At 38.2% G+C, this 15421-nt stretch overlaps 1 protein-coding gene across 1 annotated transcript in view; it reads right to left on the minus strand.

Moving 5' to 3' along the window:
- The window catches only part of LOC100891516 (secreted frizzled-related protein 5), a 36600-nt gene extending 32204 nt beyond the window's left edge, over window positions 1-4396 (minus strand). Inside the window, exon 1 of the mRNA XM_030995166.1 lies at window positions 3600-4396. Coding sequence (XP_030851026.1) covers window positions 3600-4167 — 568 coding nt within the window. The 5' untranslated portion in view covers window positions 4168-4396. The remainder of the gene's footprint in view (window positions 1-3599) is intronic.
- Between the last annotated feature and the right edge of the window lie 11025 nt (window positions 4397-15421).

Below are 15421 nucleotides of genomic sequence, written 5' to 3' on the forward strand. Positions count from 1 at the left end.
TATGTTGGGTACATAGCAGGTGTACGGTATAAATATTGAATCAATCCCTTATATCCCCTCACAAAGAGGCCGTGGAGACTAAAATAAAAGGTACGCCGGTCACGTGATCTAGTGTGACGCATCACCTGATCTAGTGTGAACACACCACCTGATGACGCGAACACAAATAAACCTTGAATATAATTATGAAATGATGTATCAACACCACGCAACTCGCATCCATCACTATGATCGCACGAAGTTCAGGTCCCAAGGACCCAAAGGTGAATCAATGTATGCCAAAGCAGGCATTGAGTACTAGTTAAGGTGAAAATTTAATAATTAGTGAGCTTACTCATTCTTTGTATATTTTGTTTCCTTCAGTTTTGAAGAATATCACAGAATCCTAATGTGTCTCGAGTCTCAGAGGGACGTACGCTGCCCTACTGTTCTCAATATTTATGACAAGGCCTTAACATGTGGACTGAATGTTTTGTGTGTCTGTGATGTCCTTTTTCCAATGACCCATGTATGGTGTGTGCATTGCATGCGATCTTGATCAACATTGAGTCAATTACTTCCTATTTCTATCATTCCAAAATACCACAGTATACATCAATCGTGAGCTACTATCAATTAACCTTTCCCAACTGCTCAAGGCAGTCCGAGTCTTTCACAATCTTATTGCATGACCAGCGCCCTGTTTCACAAAGATTCTAAGTAGAACTTAACTCTAAGTTGGACTTAAAAATTATGGAGAGCCATTTGTAGCCTTAAAATAAAATATATTCAAAAACAAAAATTCAAGTATTTTAGACTTTTGATAAATTCTAAATCAAGAACATGAAATATCCCATGATAATAGAAAATATGAATGATTTGAATCAACATTTTATGCCTTTTAAAATAACTTATACAAAATATTTTCATAGAATGCTAACGGCTTTCAATAATTGTTAAGTCCAACTTAGAGATAAGTTCAACTTAGGATCTTTGTGAAACACCCCCCTGGGCCCTGTTTCATAATCATTGCTAAATTGCATGACAAATTTGCTCTCAGCCAATCATATGCCACAATTTCATTTTTTTTAAAACTTGTTATTGTTTAGAAAAATTATGAAACAGGGCCGAGAACTAAACTTAATCTTTCTCGAGGCTGCCCGTGCGTAGCCCTAATAGAAACTTACTGGAATGAATTACTCTTAAATCATCATTAAAAGCTCTCCGAATCATGAAATAAACGAGAAGAAAGATCATTATTCAATCAAAAGGCAGTCGGTGCAAGGCATCAAATATAACAATTTTGAATATCCCCGAGTCCCCAATCACGATTTGTCTCACTTTTCCAAATTTATCACATTACCTTACAAAGCGTGACAGAAATTATAAGAGACCTACTTAAAAAGAAAATAAATTGCTGACAACAGACACGAGAAAACCTAGATCTATGCGTTCACCTTGTCACTAATTTAAAGACGTCGTATATCAAAACTCGACCTATTTTGTGTACAGCTTTTAATCAATAATGTATTTACTTGTCGTTTTTGACAGAGAAGCCTTTTTAGTTAGAAAAACATCTCGCCCCAAGGACCCGGTACAATCATAATGAGAATACATCAATCTCGAATAATTCATTATACCTTTGAGAAAGGGTCTCTCTCAATGCAAGCGCTTTAACATAAATCAAGGTGGGGGGATAAACTACATGTAGCCATACAAATCAAGTTTTCATATATGGTTTCGGGCGGGCAGCAAATCATCGCCCAGTGTTCGTACAGATTGTTCGGAATACTTTAGTGTCTGGTTTTCCAATTTTTCTTGACACTATGCAGAGAAGAAGAATGTGTGATGATTGACTATATATACCAGTGGTGTAGCCTGGATTCAGCCATGGAGGGGCATTGGTGAAATGGGGGCGGCGCCGGTTTTGTAGAAGGTGTTTAATGCAAGAGAAATGGGCATGGAGCAAGTGGCGGGGTGAATCATCTTCTTCAACAGCCCTCCCCCTCTCTCTTTCTCTATGTCCTCTTTCTCTCACTATTTATCTCTCTCTCTCTCTCTCTCTCTTTCTCTCTCTCCATTTATATATATGTAATGTATCTGTACAATATTCAAATTAAAAGGGACCCACGGATAAAAACAATATATGACTAAAGTGGACTATATGTAATCGGTACAAAGATGATAGCAGAAGGAGTGGTAATACCTGGTCTAGGTGCTATATTCAATTATACATCCACATTCTAGTACATTCTCTCTCTCTCTCTTTACTTCCCCGATCCAGTAATCGTCATGCGATGGGGCATGTGCCCCTACCGCACCCCTAGACTACGCCACCGATTACTCCTACAGGTAATCACGTCTGATCCTCATTCACGGACCGATACTCATTTTTCACCTGCCGTCATCTTGAATGGAGATGATCTTTTGGGGGTAACAAAAGAGGCGGGAAGGATATTGTGCGTGGAGGTCAAAAGCGAATAACATAAAGGAGAAGAGATTGAAAACATCACGTTTGAAATGAATACAGCATGATCTTCCTCTCTTTTTCACCCCCCCCCCCCCCCCTCCCGCTCTCTATCTCTATATAATTATCTTTTTCCTTAACTCCCTCTATCCTCGGTCTTCTCTCTGCTTTTCCATCTCCCATAAACGTGTAAACATTTACTCTCTTTTTAATTCAATCTCGACCTCATTCCCCCCTCCCTCTCTCTATCTCTCTTTCTCTTTCTCAATCTATCTTTCTCCTTCATATTCTCTTTTGAGATCTGAAATTAATCTGCTATTCGACATTTATAGACAACACATCGCCACTCGCTCAGCGTACCACCTGTTTCTCTTTCCTGTCTATACAATATACTTTCTAGTATAATTTATATAAAACACCATAATACCAGGAGATAATAAAACTTGACCGAGTTTTAAATGCCATCCACAGGAAGCATATCTTATTACCTCAAGCGGAATCCTTGTTGTGACATTATTTTACATTTGCTGCTCTCTACCCAGGTGTATAAACAAAGTACCTGGGAAGTTTTATTCCTCAAAATGCACTGTGCGCTTGAAAAAGCTGACTTAACAGCTGAAATAGTCGGTGATATATTTTTTAAAGCCTTTTGTATGATTTGAAAACAAATAGACCCTTCATATCATATTGATATGATGCTATGCAAGAACATAATACTTGTCTAAATTTGGTAAAAGTTACTGCTCTAAACTTTTGCCTGAATCATCACCATCAAGAGTAGATCTATACTGCTATTATAGTCTTGTTGGCCTTCTCTTGTATAAGCAGGGACTATCAAGTCCCTGGTATAAGTAATTAGCAAAGGGAGAAAAGACGGGGGATAGAGAGGAGAGAATGGTTGTGGAAACTTGGAGAAAAGGATAGACAAAGTGTGAAATGGAGAGAACGATATAGAACATGAGGAGAGAAGGGAGTGTTTTCTGGAACATCACTACTAATACAATGGAACAAAATTATTAGTATTACTGTGCAGTCGAGAGATGTGTGGGCATCTTCCGACTCAGGTGCAATGTAGGGGCCTAGTGGCGGGCTACGCCCCTAGGGTGCAAACAAATTGAGGTTAATTAATTATAAAATGGGTTTTGAATTTTACCAGTGTGTGCCGTACCTGCTGACATTTCGAAAGGCTGCGCCTCCACTGTGCCGTTCTGATTCCTCATGTTAAGCCTGATGCAGAGATCGTTGTCCTCTGGGAACTTATCACACTGAAGCATAGCTGGCCAGGGGAAACAGTTCGACTCCATCAGTGGGCCACAACCGGCCTGCACTTCCTCGCAAAGCGACCGGCACGGGTAGATGGGGCGGTCCACCTCCAAGCAGACCGGAGCGAAAAGCGTGCACAGGAAGAGCTGTGTACCTTCGTGGCATCGTTGAAGAAGAAGAGGGACCCAACTTTTGGCTTGGTTTCTAACCTCATCCAGGGAATCGTGCTCGAGAAGATTTGGCATTCGCATACGAGTGTATCCGATGTTCTGACATAGGCTGAGGTCCTCGGGGATGTCTACGCAGTCAGTCTCCTTGGGACGGCCGCTGAGGTCTAGCGGGTACGTACGGGAGTTCACCCCGAGCATTGCCATGTCTGTCTCCGTCTCCTGCCCCCAAACTCCGGGGGACGATGCAGCGAAAGCTAGCAACACCACCAACACTCGCTCAATCATCATGACGACGAGACGTGTCTCAAACTAGATCAAATTAAAGCACAGTAATGATTCCTCACCAAATTGCAGGCATGGAAACTACAGTTCCACCACGAAACTCAACTTTCGGAGCACTCTGTTTCAAAAGACGGAAACGTTCGAAGTTTGTCTGCAACTTTCCGGCGGTGACGAATCCGTGATGGTGTTCACCTGTTCCGCAGTCAAATCACAGTGGCGCACAAAATGAGTGATCGAGCAAGGTGATCGCGACAAGGCTGTCGTCTGCACGGAGAGACACAGCATTCAATACGCGCGCACAATAGAACCTCCGCCTCAATTGACATTCGCATTGTACGGTCGCAGTCAGGAATCGCCCTGCCTATTATTCCAGTAACAATACTCGTAAATTGTGTACATAGTTCCCCCTACTACGTGAGAGTGATTGACAGTTTAGTCCCCTATTCATGCAAAGGAAAGATAGTTTTCCCTTTAAACAAAATTCACAAAAGAAAGGCACTATTACGGTTGTCAATCAGCCAAGTTGACAATTACAAGTAGGTCTTCAACTGAAAACCAAAGACGAGACAAGATGTCAGTCTACTTCATCCTTTGCAGGAAAAGAGAAGGATGCCGGCGTACTTTTGCAGAATTTCTCAACATGTGAAAAGCAGTGAGGAAAAGAGGAAGATATTAATTGTGGTGTACGATCTGAGTTTGTTTGTTTCCAGGAAAATGTTTTAGGCTACACTGGTCAATCAAAATCATCCATTTCTTTCGTGAAACAAGAAATAAATTCAAGACGTTATACACCTTTTTTAAAGTTTAATATGAATTTAACCAATGCAGAGCACTGTACACTGGTAGGCGTGGGGTTATGAGGCATCGTAAATCTGATCTAAATCTTTATACTATTTGTTTCTTTATTTAACTCGATTTCTCAATTTTCAACATATTAAGAAGTAAGATTCAAACTTAGAACATTGGCTTATATATTATGAACAAACGTCTAAATTATGTATATCATATCATATCATAATATAAATCAATTAAATAATCATACCTTTCAGATAATCACTTAGTTGACAAATCATTTCAAAATTGAAAAATGGTGGAGACCGCCATCTTGAGCTGAAGCTTGAACCTGATGGCGACCTCATATCATACTGGTTTGCCTGTCAATTTACAAATATTAGACTATAATGATTAAAGCATTTTAAAGGCGAATGTTTTAATATGATCATGATAATGCAACCGATTTTTTTTTTTTCGTTCACATCTAGAAATTAAATGAGCAAATTAGAATAAGAATGAGAAGCTTCTCTTTGTAAGCGATATGGATCTTCTAAATATTTTCATTTAATTTGTATTGAACATAATCTACATGCTCAATAGACTTATTTGTACAAGTGAATCTACAATTTACAAGCTAAGTTTTTTTACTAGATTCCCCCATATTTCACTACGTATATAACATCTGGACAATTGAAGTTTAAATACCACTCAACTCTAATAATATCTCCGTATGTTATTTCGACTGTATTATTACTTCATGGCCTGATATCATTTTACACCTATTGAAAGGACAATTGTTTTAATTCTTCATTTTAATGCTTATGATATATGTAATGAATGTGAAAGTGAAATAAAAAAAAATAATTAAAAAACTGAAACTAAAACTGATATTACGGGGACAAAAGCTCCAACCTCGTCTTTCCGATCATAAATGCCCCTGCGGAAAAAACTAGGCCATTTTTATGATGCAACCAAATTTAATGAAATTAGTGTTGCCTCAATACATATTATTTTATTCACCCGTTCCAAATAAGACGCATGCATTAAATTTGGTTACATTACGAAAGTGGCATATTTGCCAAGAATAAGAAGAAGGTAGACATTAATATTGTTTTAACCATAACACACAACCCTAAGCTTTTATTACACAATCACAGTGAATGAGGTTCGATGGCTCAGTGGTAGAGCAGCGGCCTCGTAACCGGTAGCCCCCGGGTTCGAAACCAAATCGATGCGCTAGTGCCCTGAGGCATTTAATCCCTCGGAATTGATTCTTCTTTCCTTTTTTTAATTTTTTTTTATAGTTTATATTAATGTTTCCATCAATCGTACTACTGATATGTCTTGTGTCATAATATCATTGAAAGCACCTGTTACAAGGCCCCTCAATTCTAATTATTTGTATTCTTTTTATCCTTCTATATTTTGTCTTCCTGCCATATTACTTGTTTTAGTCTAACCTCACATTCTTTCCTTTCTTTCTTTCCTTTCTTTCTTCCCTCTCCCTTTTATGTCTCTCTGTCTCTGTCTGTCTGTCTCTCTCTTCCTTTAATTATAATCTCCCTCTACTCCCTCTCTTTATCATGTTCATCATTCCCTCTCTCTCCCTCCCTGCGCCCCACCCCAATCTTACCCCTCCCCTCTCTCTCTCTCTCTCTCTCTCTCTCCCTTCTCTCTCGCTCTCTCTCTCTCTCTCTCTCCCTCTCTCTCTCTCTCTCTCACCCTCTCTCTCTCTCTCTCTCTCTCTCCCTCCCTCTCTCTCTCCCCCTCTCTTCTCTCTCTCTCTCTCTCTCTCTCTCTCTCTCTCTCTCTATCTCTCGCTCTCTCTCTCTCTCTCTCTCTCTGTCTCTCTTTCATCTTTCATCTTTCATCTTTCATCTTTCATCTCACATCCAGAGCCTGTCAAACACAATCAGTCTCCTCGTATAAAGTAAACACGGGCCAAGACAAACTCTCCTCTTTCTAATTCTTATACAAACTCTGACATCGCCATTTCTTCAAACAATCTTGTCTTCAATTTCTGTCAAAGGAATACAACGAATGCCAACAAACGAGAAATTTATTGGATATGATTGGAAACAACGGCAAACAAACCGGTTTGAGTCAATGCAACGCGCCAGTTACGACTTGGCAACAGGTGAAATTTCTCCAGGGTGCACGCGCGCACTTTGACTAGTCTTTGCTTTTCAGACCGCTCTTGTTTGCTGAACCATAATTCTGACAGCATTTCAAATAGCTTGCTCAGATCATGGACCTAATACTCCATGCTCAGATCATGGACCTAGCTCAGATAAAGGGAATGATAATGGTAAACCGCTGCAAAATAGCCGCCGCGTTTATGTTACGTTCAAATGACTGGCAATTGCGCATTAAAGGTAATACAAAGTTTTGGTAAATTTTGAAAATTGGGTGGATAGTTAATCTTTACAATTTTGATATATTTGGATGCCCCTGTAGATGCATTAAAAGCACTAGAAAAATTAACCCCTAAAACACTTCTTTTTTTCGAGAAAAATTGAATATAAAAATTTACCGGTGCTCCCGGTAAATTTTGATAAATTTCAAATGGCGCCTACGGCCGTACAATGGTAGCTGCGACCATGAAAATCTCAGAATATGTAGTTGTGATATATAATTTCCAAACGGGAATAGCTAATCGGTCGATTTTAGTCAAGAAACATTGTTTCATAGCTAAATTGATATCTTGACCTTGAGAGGGAGCTATACAACATAAAGAGTTTATTATTTATAATTTCATAACTTTAGACTCGATTTCAACCGGGACAACGATCAATGAATAGTGTAGGAACGCATCTGCTTCCAATATGTTAATTTGAACCAAATTCATGACCCCATACCAAAACTTTGTAATACCTTTAAGGCTAGTTAGCTTTTTTAGATAATGGCCCACAAACATCCACGGATCTGTTTCACATAGAGACGTCCCACTTTGTGCATTTTAGAATAATCACTGCCAAAGTGCTATAGAGGTGCTACATGAATACCTTTGTTTACCCTCTTAACTGTGAACACTACTTCAACCGATGTTCCGTAGAATCATGTACCATCGGTGCAGTAATGAATAATGATAACATAACTTTCATAAGCACTAATATTCTTCTCGATGGGTTTAACAATAATATTTTGGTTAATTCTTTAAAAATTCCATGCGCAGACTGTATCTACGAAATTAAGAACGATTAATGATTATAGTACCCAAGGTATGATCGCAAAATTATCTGGGCTCCAACCCAGGACAAACTCGTCAAAATCGTTTATCTTCATTAAGTGTGGGAAACAAATTCATCTAAAAAACAACGATCTAAAAATAATGTGGCTGTAAACAGAGCTGAAAAATGTATTTTCTGTTTTTTTCTGCGAAGTTTCTCCTTTCTTTCTTGTTTCTTTCTATTTTTTTTATTCGCCGCGGGGGCCGGGGCGAAACGTCATCGCGGTGTAATGGAGAAATTGTGTTCCAAAGTCCGCTAATTTGTCTCTTGAGAATCCCTCAGAAATGTCGGAGAATGCCTACCCTCCGGCGAGTAGTTAACAGGGCCTGACAGACTGGAGACTGGACTGTTCCACTTCTGACGCACTACATAGGGGGGTCAGATTGGATGAGGGGTTTGGTGGAGTACATACAATCAAGGGGAGGGGTGAAAAGTAATGTTACCAGGCGCGGTCTTTAAAGGGAGGGTGGGCGGGGCCCATTCTTAACTTAGGCCTAAAAAAAAAAAATGTTGTATTGCCTTTTAGGTGCCAAAACATCGGTAGGTCGATCGGTCGGTCAGAAATCTTTTTTTCTTGGTCCCTCTTTGCACTGATATTTCTCAGTTTTTAATGCTTTAATACATATTTTTTTATGCATTAAACTTCTTTTTTTATACATTAATAAAATAAAAAAAAACTTTTTAAAAACGACCGTACATAATACATTTCAAGATTTTGGGGTTGGTCGCAAGGGCAATACAACATCTTTTGTGAGGCCTAATTTCAAGATCCCACGCCCTAATAATGAAAGTTGATTTGTTTTATATCATAATAATCGTCTTTGCCATCATACTGATACTAGTGTCACAAAATGATTTATTAACATCAGTAAACGAGGATAATAAACAACTGGTGAAATTGCCATAGTCATAGGATATTGAAAAATAGATTTTAAGCATCGAGATTAAATTTATTTTTGTAATACAAATCATTAAAACGGTTCCACTTGGCGAAGAAAGTTTATTTTACACCATATTATAATCCACTAAGACGGGTTTACGTACAATTTTTTTCTCAAAGTTTGACCACTTTTCATATTTTGTTTAATTCCCTATTTTAATCTTAAATAATTCTTATACAAAATTGAGTATTCCACTACCAATATTCTATTTTTTTCTCTCACCCTCGAGCGAGATTTTTATTTACATATTTCAATACATATTTACATTAATTACTTTATGAATAACCACGAATTATAACCTTGTAATTATATAGTTGTAGGCCTATATAGCAACCAGTCTCTTTTTTAATTGTAATATTATACACATTTATAGGATTTGGAAACCCATCGTGTGTTTTTCTATAACTTTATATAGGCTTTAGATAACGAGAGTCAGACTCGACTGGCACATGTGCTTTTTTTTTACTCTATTTTACCATCGATCACAAACTCATTGTAAATAGTCATGTACTGTTTTACACTTGACAGTAAATTTACTTATAACTATTTTTTAATATTTTTATAATGTACATGTATATCGCTGTAGAACATGTATTTTTACGATTCATGTCATGTATTCATGTTATATTGACATTGTCATTGTACATTTATATATTTTTTGTTTCAGTGGTTTCAATTGGTGGTGAATAAATGAGTTCAGTTCAATTCAATTAATTACTGCTATTATCATTCTATGATTTGCGGCGTTCTGTTTGACGAACAGGTCTGATGTGTAAGACTATTTATACTTTGAAAGTGGACTATTCCATTTCTTCCTAGCCGTGAAGAGAGAGGGGTGATGACATGTACACAGACGTGGTGGAATGCAACAAATGATTTCTCGGTCGACCGAGGTCGGCATAGTATAATATACTCAACCCTTCCCCCCCCCCCTTTTTTTTTAGAGGGGGGGGGGGGGGTATTATTTCATATTATTATTGAGTTTGATTATCTCTGCATGCTGAGTCTCATGTATGCTTTCATCTGTAATGACGCGAAGACAACCCCCACATAGGCCTACACGCCCCAAAGCACACATCCTCCAAACATTCACTCTCACGCGCAGACACACCGCTTTCTGTCATACAATTTTTAAATTTTCTCATTGAATGCTGTAGAGTGCGATTGGGATCCGGTTCTTATTTTTTCAGTCCGTCCCCCCTTAAAGGTAAAGACCAGTACTGGAAACGCCCCAATTTCAAAAAATGAAATGGAAGCTCTCATTACCAGTCATGTGAAAGAATATGTTTTGACTAATACATGATGATAAAAAATTTGCCGGGAAACCACCTACTAATTCAAATATTTGGTAAATTTGTTTCTCTCATGGTCTGTGAGAGATATAGGGTAGTCCCATATACATCTTTCTGTGTATAGTGCTTGTAACTTTACGAAGAATGGGCCAAATTTCTTATCATTTTGATGATTCCAGAACCTTGCAGGTGATAGATGCTAGATGATCAACCTTTTCTCATCGATTCCACAACGTTTCTTTCACAATGCAATCGCATGACCATAACTAGTCTTTACCTTTAATTCTTTCCCTCCTCCCCTTCCCCCTATCTCTCTCTCTCTCTCTCTCTCTCTCTCTCTCTCTCTCTCCCCTCTCTCTCTCTCTCTCTCTCTCTCTCTCTCTCTCTCTCTCTCTCGTTCCTAATTTTCCTTCATTTTTACGTCAGTATTTGCTTGGTGACTTTCTGTCACTTCTGTAATGGATGCTTGCTTTGGGTCTTTATTTTGAGACTACACGCGTTCGCAAAAGGGCAGAAAGTCGTGATCCCTTCGCAAGCGTGAATCGAGATTGTCAGTAAAAATATGAGTTTTCATAGGACACCGAGAAAAAAATATGTTTTATTGCTTGTCTGAGTCTGTGTAACAGCTAGAGGGAGAAGGGCATACAACTTTATGACATTTTGAAAGAAACAGAATACGGTGTCTGTCAAGTCTGTGTCGCAAGGAAAAGGATGGCGAGAGAGGAGAGTGGAAGGGAAGGGCGATAAAATCTAAACTTATAGTAGGGTGGTTTCGGTCTGGATGTAGGTCCATGCTATGGCGGTTTCTCTACCGCCCCCCCCCCCCCCCCTCACCACCTTACCTACTTGCCCCACTGCGAATACTTTGTGTATGTTTGGTTAATTTCACTGAATAATATTTGCGCCAATTCTGATTCTTTGTTTCCATCCACCAGTACTTCAATCTTTTATATATCACTCCCAATCTCTCTCACTGCCCCCTCCTCCCCCTCCCCCCCTCTCTCTCTCTCTCTCTCTCTCCCTCTCTCTCTGTCTATCTATCCCCTCTCTCTCCGCCTATCTCTCTCTCTTTCCGTTCCATCCGCCCAACTTCAAATAATTCGTATAATTTAGGTTAATTTCACTAAATAATATTTCCCCCTTCTCTCGCTCCGTTTTCCCGTCCATCAGCACTTAAATCTGGGCCCCCATTTCACAAAACATGGGTGGTATTCCGGTAGCGCGTACTAAGTTAGCGCATACTTAGTTAGTTCATACTTTTATGGAGTGCCTGTTGCAAACTAATTTACCCTGTACAGATTATTTTAATCCTTCGATGAAAAGTGTCCAAAAAATTAATTTTGCAATGAAATGGGATGAAAAAGATAATATGAGTATGAAGTGAATTTCAACAAAGTCTTTGGTAGATTATCTTTGTCATGAATATTGAAGGAGGAAGGTGAAACCTAGCATTCCATAGAAGTGTGAACTAAAATTCTTGTTTAGTCTGGACTTAGTCCCGGCTTAACTTATGAGAATACCACCCCATGTCATCAGTGACAAATCACAGTTTTTGTTATAAGCTAGTGAAATCCCTGCTTCTGATTGGTTATCAGCAGAATTGTCACTGATTTGTGTCATTTTTTCGTTGAAAAAGGGCTCTGTGAAACGGGTCCCAGTACTCGACTTCATTTTAGAAATACTTGCCACATTTCCAAGAGCCTGTTTTCATAGGCTAGGACTAGTATAGGAGCAAGATTTAAAAAACATGATACAATGTCATAACCTATGTTTGAGGATATGTCACAGTCTATAAATTTCTGTCTGTGAAATTATGTCACGGTTTATCAATACCAATACGTGCAGGTCGCCACTCGGTTTGTAGGCACAAGCAACAGTTCAAAAGGTTCGACGGGACAGACTTACCCACGAGACCGAAAACAAAAATGTCGGTTGAAGTGAAACCTCCAAAAGGCCGTGACATCTATCTTTATAGGCCTATTTATATATTTACAATGTATTTGTCTATCTATCAATCTATATATCTATATCAACAATTTACCAGCTAAACTATCTATCTACCCTTATATAACTTGTATTACTGTAATATGCTTTGTATTGGATATCCTATAGGCCTATAATTATGTTTCAATTCATACCTGTGTATTATGGTATTATGCGTATGTAACCTTGCTTTTAGGTCTTAAAATATATAGTTTTCTTTGAATCGAATTTTATTATTCCAAAATTATGTCTTGAAGTATGTTAAATTTTAACGTATGTGTATTTTAATCTTTTTTTGGAATCACTTGATGGTCGTATGCCCCCAATTATACAATTTTCACGCAACTGCGCCTGGAGTGTCATTTTTGACAGACATGGCGCATTATAAATGTTCACTATTATTATTATTATCATCTATCCTAAGCTATCTATCTGAGTGTTTCTTTCCATATACTGTCTACCCAATCTCTCTCTCTTTTCTTTTTTTTTTCTCTCTCTCTCTCTCTCCCTCTCTCTTCCCCTTCCTTTCCTTTCTCCCTTCCCCTCCTCTCTCCTCCTGTCCCCTCTCTCACACACTGACACAAAACAAAATTGGGCTAGCATCACCAACCCCTTTAGACTAACCTGCCCCCTCCTCTCTCATCCTGCCCCCTCTCTCACACAACAAAAAGTTGGGCTAGCATCACCGGCCTGCCACTCAGACCCATCAGTCTCTCACCCCTTTTGTTCTACCAGGTTCTACCAAACAACATGGGTGCAACATGGGCACCCTATATCCCCGCGGGGAGGGCTCATAGGGGTGCACCTTAATTGGTTTGGGTTCAATTAAGGGGGTACACTAATGAGGATGACGGATAAAGATGGGATTAGGACGTCAAAGGAGGATGTATTTTTATTATTGTTGTTTCTTATTGTTGTTGTTGGGGTGCGCGCTCGGCTTGAGCATGGACTAAGAGAGAGAGAGAGAAGAAGAAGAAGAAGAAGAAGAAGAAGAAGAAGAGAGAGAGAAAGAGAGGACGGGAGAAAGCAAGAGAGAGAGAGATTTCCATGCATGGTCTATAAAAAGAAGACTTACATTTACAGTTATCTTTGCTTTCTCTTTAAGTAGATTATCTTATTCTTCTTCTTCTATTTTTGTTCTTTCTTGATCGCTTCATTATATTTCACTCTCTATATTTAATGCTATGAACATGTAATCCCTTTCATATCTCCTGTTCATGTTCTGCGTATTTGCATTTGTTATCTCTCTCCTCTCTCCCTCTGTTTATCATCTCCCCTCTCTCTCTCTTTCTTTTTCTTCCCTTCTCTAAAATAGTTCACTTCTCTTTTTTGTTGTTGTCTGTTTTCTTCTTTTCATCACTCTATCTCCACCAAACTGTCGATTTTGATGCAAATTATTTTTGGATAAAGACCTTAATTCATTCGTTTCCTCTGCTCTTTCTTTGTTGCCCTCTCTCTCTCTCTCTCTCTCTCTACCATTAGTATCCTCTGTATCTGCTTCGTTTCTATGTGTTAAAGATTTAAAATCACTTTTTAGGAACAATAATTGAATGCGTTTATGTAGCGCAAACGGGTCTTATAATTCAATACCAATAGGTCATTTATTTTTAACAGTACGAAGTGACGGTAGTGAGGAAAATCGTAACGCAAAGTGAATGCAATTTTTTTTCACTACCGTCACTTCGTGAAAACAGCGACGAATGTGTGCAACTTTTTCCCTGTGAATATAAACGATGATAATAATAACTTTAAACATATCAATAATAATAATAACGATAAGTATATTCTTATGATTATAGAGCATGATACCAAAAAAGGTTTCTATAAACGCGCTATACATAGTAAGGTAGAATAATATTTTAAGATATAACATCAATAGCATAATAACTGAGCGCAATCAACGTAGTTTTGTTAAAGATTTCGGAGTAGTACCATATATTTTATAAATGTGGGCTAATTTGTTTTCCTGTGAACATAATATACAAATAATACACATCAGTGAGGGCATTAGTAAGGATTATGCACACAAGGTACCTTTGGAACAGTCTAACACGCCCGAGGCGATAGCTGAGGGCGTTTAGTCTGTTTTGGTTCCAAGTGTGGGTAATTTTACTAATGCTAGAACAAGATGATGTGTAATATTTGTTTTATAAGATTATGTTTTACTTGTTTTATAAAATGATGTTTTTTTCTAACATGATTTTGATAATGACCGGTCATTAGCCAAGTTGCGCGCGATTACGCGTTAGACAAAATAAACGCCTGGTCACGTGTACGCTTTCACTCAATTATTTGATTAAGATCCACGTCATCATCTTATAAATGATAATATTTATGACATATATAAGGATAACGATATCATAATGAAGCGCAATCCATTTACTGTTGTCAGCCATTCGGAATAGTGTAGATCATTTTGCCAGCAGTTAATAACTGTGTCCTACATTTGCCACACTCAACCCAGGCGATGTAAATGGGAACCTGACAGGAATTATTTCTTTGAAATGCTAGAGCACCGTAGTGGCAGCCATACTAGGGTAATAATTGCGAAGGGCCGGGATCGTCAACTCTGACAGATATGAGCGGCGTCCAAGAACCTACTATTATTTTATTATTAAAAGAAAAAGAAATGAATGAATTCTATAGTTTCAACATATTTAGATAAATAATAACTTGTTCCTTCTAAAGCGAGCAGCTCCTGCCAATACTGTTGTATATCATTGGCTGTATTAGAAAGACGCTTAGCAACGACATACGAATTGAAAAACAATGTAGATATCGACTATGTTGGCCAAATTAATTTTACACAACTCTTTAGTTCTCTATTTTCAAAACACTTCCTATGGTGAGGGCGCTATAAGATAGAGATATGTTTAATACAAAACATTTTAAATCATCCACTCATTGACAATTTGACTATCGGTTTATCATTGAATGATAAATACACTGCTCTAGAAAATATTAAAAAACAAAGTTAGTACTAAGCAGTGTTTTCAACATCATATGATATGTTTATAGATATTATCATTTAGAATATATA

This window comes from Strongylocentrotus purpuratus, unplaced genomic scaffold, assembly GCF_000002235.5.
Source record: "Strongylocentrotus purpuratus isolate Spur 01 unplaced genomic scaffold, Spur_5.0 spur5_contig_852, whole genome shotgun sequence".
NCBI classification, from domain to species: Eukaryota; Metazoa; Echinodermata; class Echinoidea; order Camarodonta; family Strongylocentrotidae; genus Strongylocentrotus; species Strongylocentrotus purpuratus.